The 1482-nt window shown below is 34.1% G+C and overlaps 1 protein-coding gene across 1 annotated transcript in view; it reads left to right on the top strand.

The window, feature by feature from the left end:
- Positions 1 to 1183, top strand: part of LUZP2 (leucine zipper protein 2) — a gene marked incomplete at its 3' end in the record, with an annotated part of 243185 nt that extends 242002 nt beyond the window's left edge. The window contains exon 9 of the mRNA XM_010858468.1: positions 1016 to 1183. Within this exon, the coding sequence (XP_010856770.1) occupies positions 1016 to 1183 (168 nt within the window). The remainder of the gene's footprint in view (positions 1 to 1015) is intronic.
- Positions 1184 to 1482: the final 299 nt, after the last annotated feature.

Here is a 1482-nt window from a genome sequence, read left to right as displayed (position 1 = left end):
ATGCCATTTTCAGTAACATGGATGGACCTCGAGATTATCATGCGAAGTGAAGGAAATCAGACAGAGGAATACAAATATCATATGATACAACTTGTGAAATATAAAAATGATACAAATCAACTTATTTTATAGATAGAAATAGACCTCACAGGCTTAGAAAATTATGATTACCTGACCTAAGGGGAAAGGTGGAGTAAATTAGGACTTTGAAATGAGCATATACACACTGCTGTTATATGAACGAGATAACTAATAAGACCCTACTATATAGCACTGAGAATTGTACTCAATATACTGTAATAACCTATATGGGAAAATAATTCAAAAATGAAAGGGTATATGTATAACTGAATCACTTTGTTGTACACCTAAAGGTAACACAACATTGTAAACCAAAATATATTCCAATATAAAGTAAAAATTTAAAAAGAAGAAAACAGTCTAGAACCTGGAATTTTGTTACATTCATAGTAAAACAGAAATAATAATGCCAGTTTCACAGATGTTTGATTAGCACTTACAATCACATCTGAATAACTCCTACTACTTAACAGGACCCATGGAAATAAGAGTTTTAGCGTTAATTGAGTGAAGATACAGGCTGATTTGTGAAACACAGAAAAAGCCTACATCACAAGAGGAGTGATTTGTAATAAAGGAGGTTTATGATAAAAATGGCAGATGCTAAAAGAATCCAATTTAGAGTGACTCTAAAGTATATTTCCTTGCCAGCAAGGTATCATGATTGAAATCACGTCAACTCAAGGGGGAAAAATGTAAGCTATGTCTCTGAATTCCAGTGATCAAAAGATATCATGAAACACATTAGTTCCTAAAAAACAGACTGAGTGTGCATTCCATGGCATGTTATCATGGAATTTATGTTGGGCAATTATGTATTAAAACTAATATGCGTTTGGGGACTGAGTATAGGCTAGGAGGAAAGGGAGAATCTAGTCAGGTGAACAATGACCAGAAACACATGTAAAAATTGTGATCTCTCTTGTTTTTATAGGAGTCACAGCTGAAAGCAATGAAAGAGACTGTGCAACTCTGCCTCTCAACTGTTTTCCGCGATCAGCATCCTCTCCATTTGAATCCCTTCAGGCCGTATCGAACTCAGTTATCAGTCCCAACCATGATAACTGACACCAGGACTGCATATGTAAGCACAACGGCCAAGGTACTTTCTTGACTTCAATTCATATTATCATCAAAGTGAATCCAACTAAGATAGCAAATTCATTGAAAAATCAGGATGTAAACGGGAGATAGTAACCCAGTTTGTAAAGTCTTCATAGTCACTTGGAGAATGTTGGAAAACAAATTTTCTGTATAAGAGAACAAGGTGTTTCTTAGGCAGAATTATTATTATCATAATTATTTTACAATATTATAAGAAAATATCTTGTATTATATTCCAGTTTTCACCAGGGGTTTATTATGGAAAATACTTTCTTCTAGGGTATAACCACCATCCTT

Source organism: Bison bison, unplaced genomic scaffold (genome assembly GCF_000754665.1).
Source record: "Bison bison bison isolate TAMUID 2011002044 unplaced genomic scaffold, Bison_UMD1.0 scf7180017864388, whole genome shotgun sequence".
NCBI classification, from domain to species: Eukaryota; Metazoa; Chordata; class Mammalia; order Artiodactyla; family Bovidae; genus Bison; species Bison bison.
This window is presented reverse-complemented; position numbering and strand designations above follow the sequence as displayed.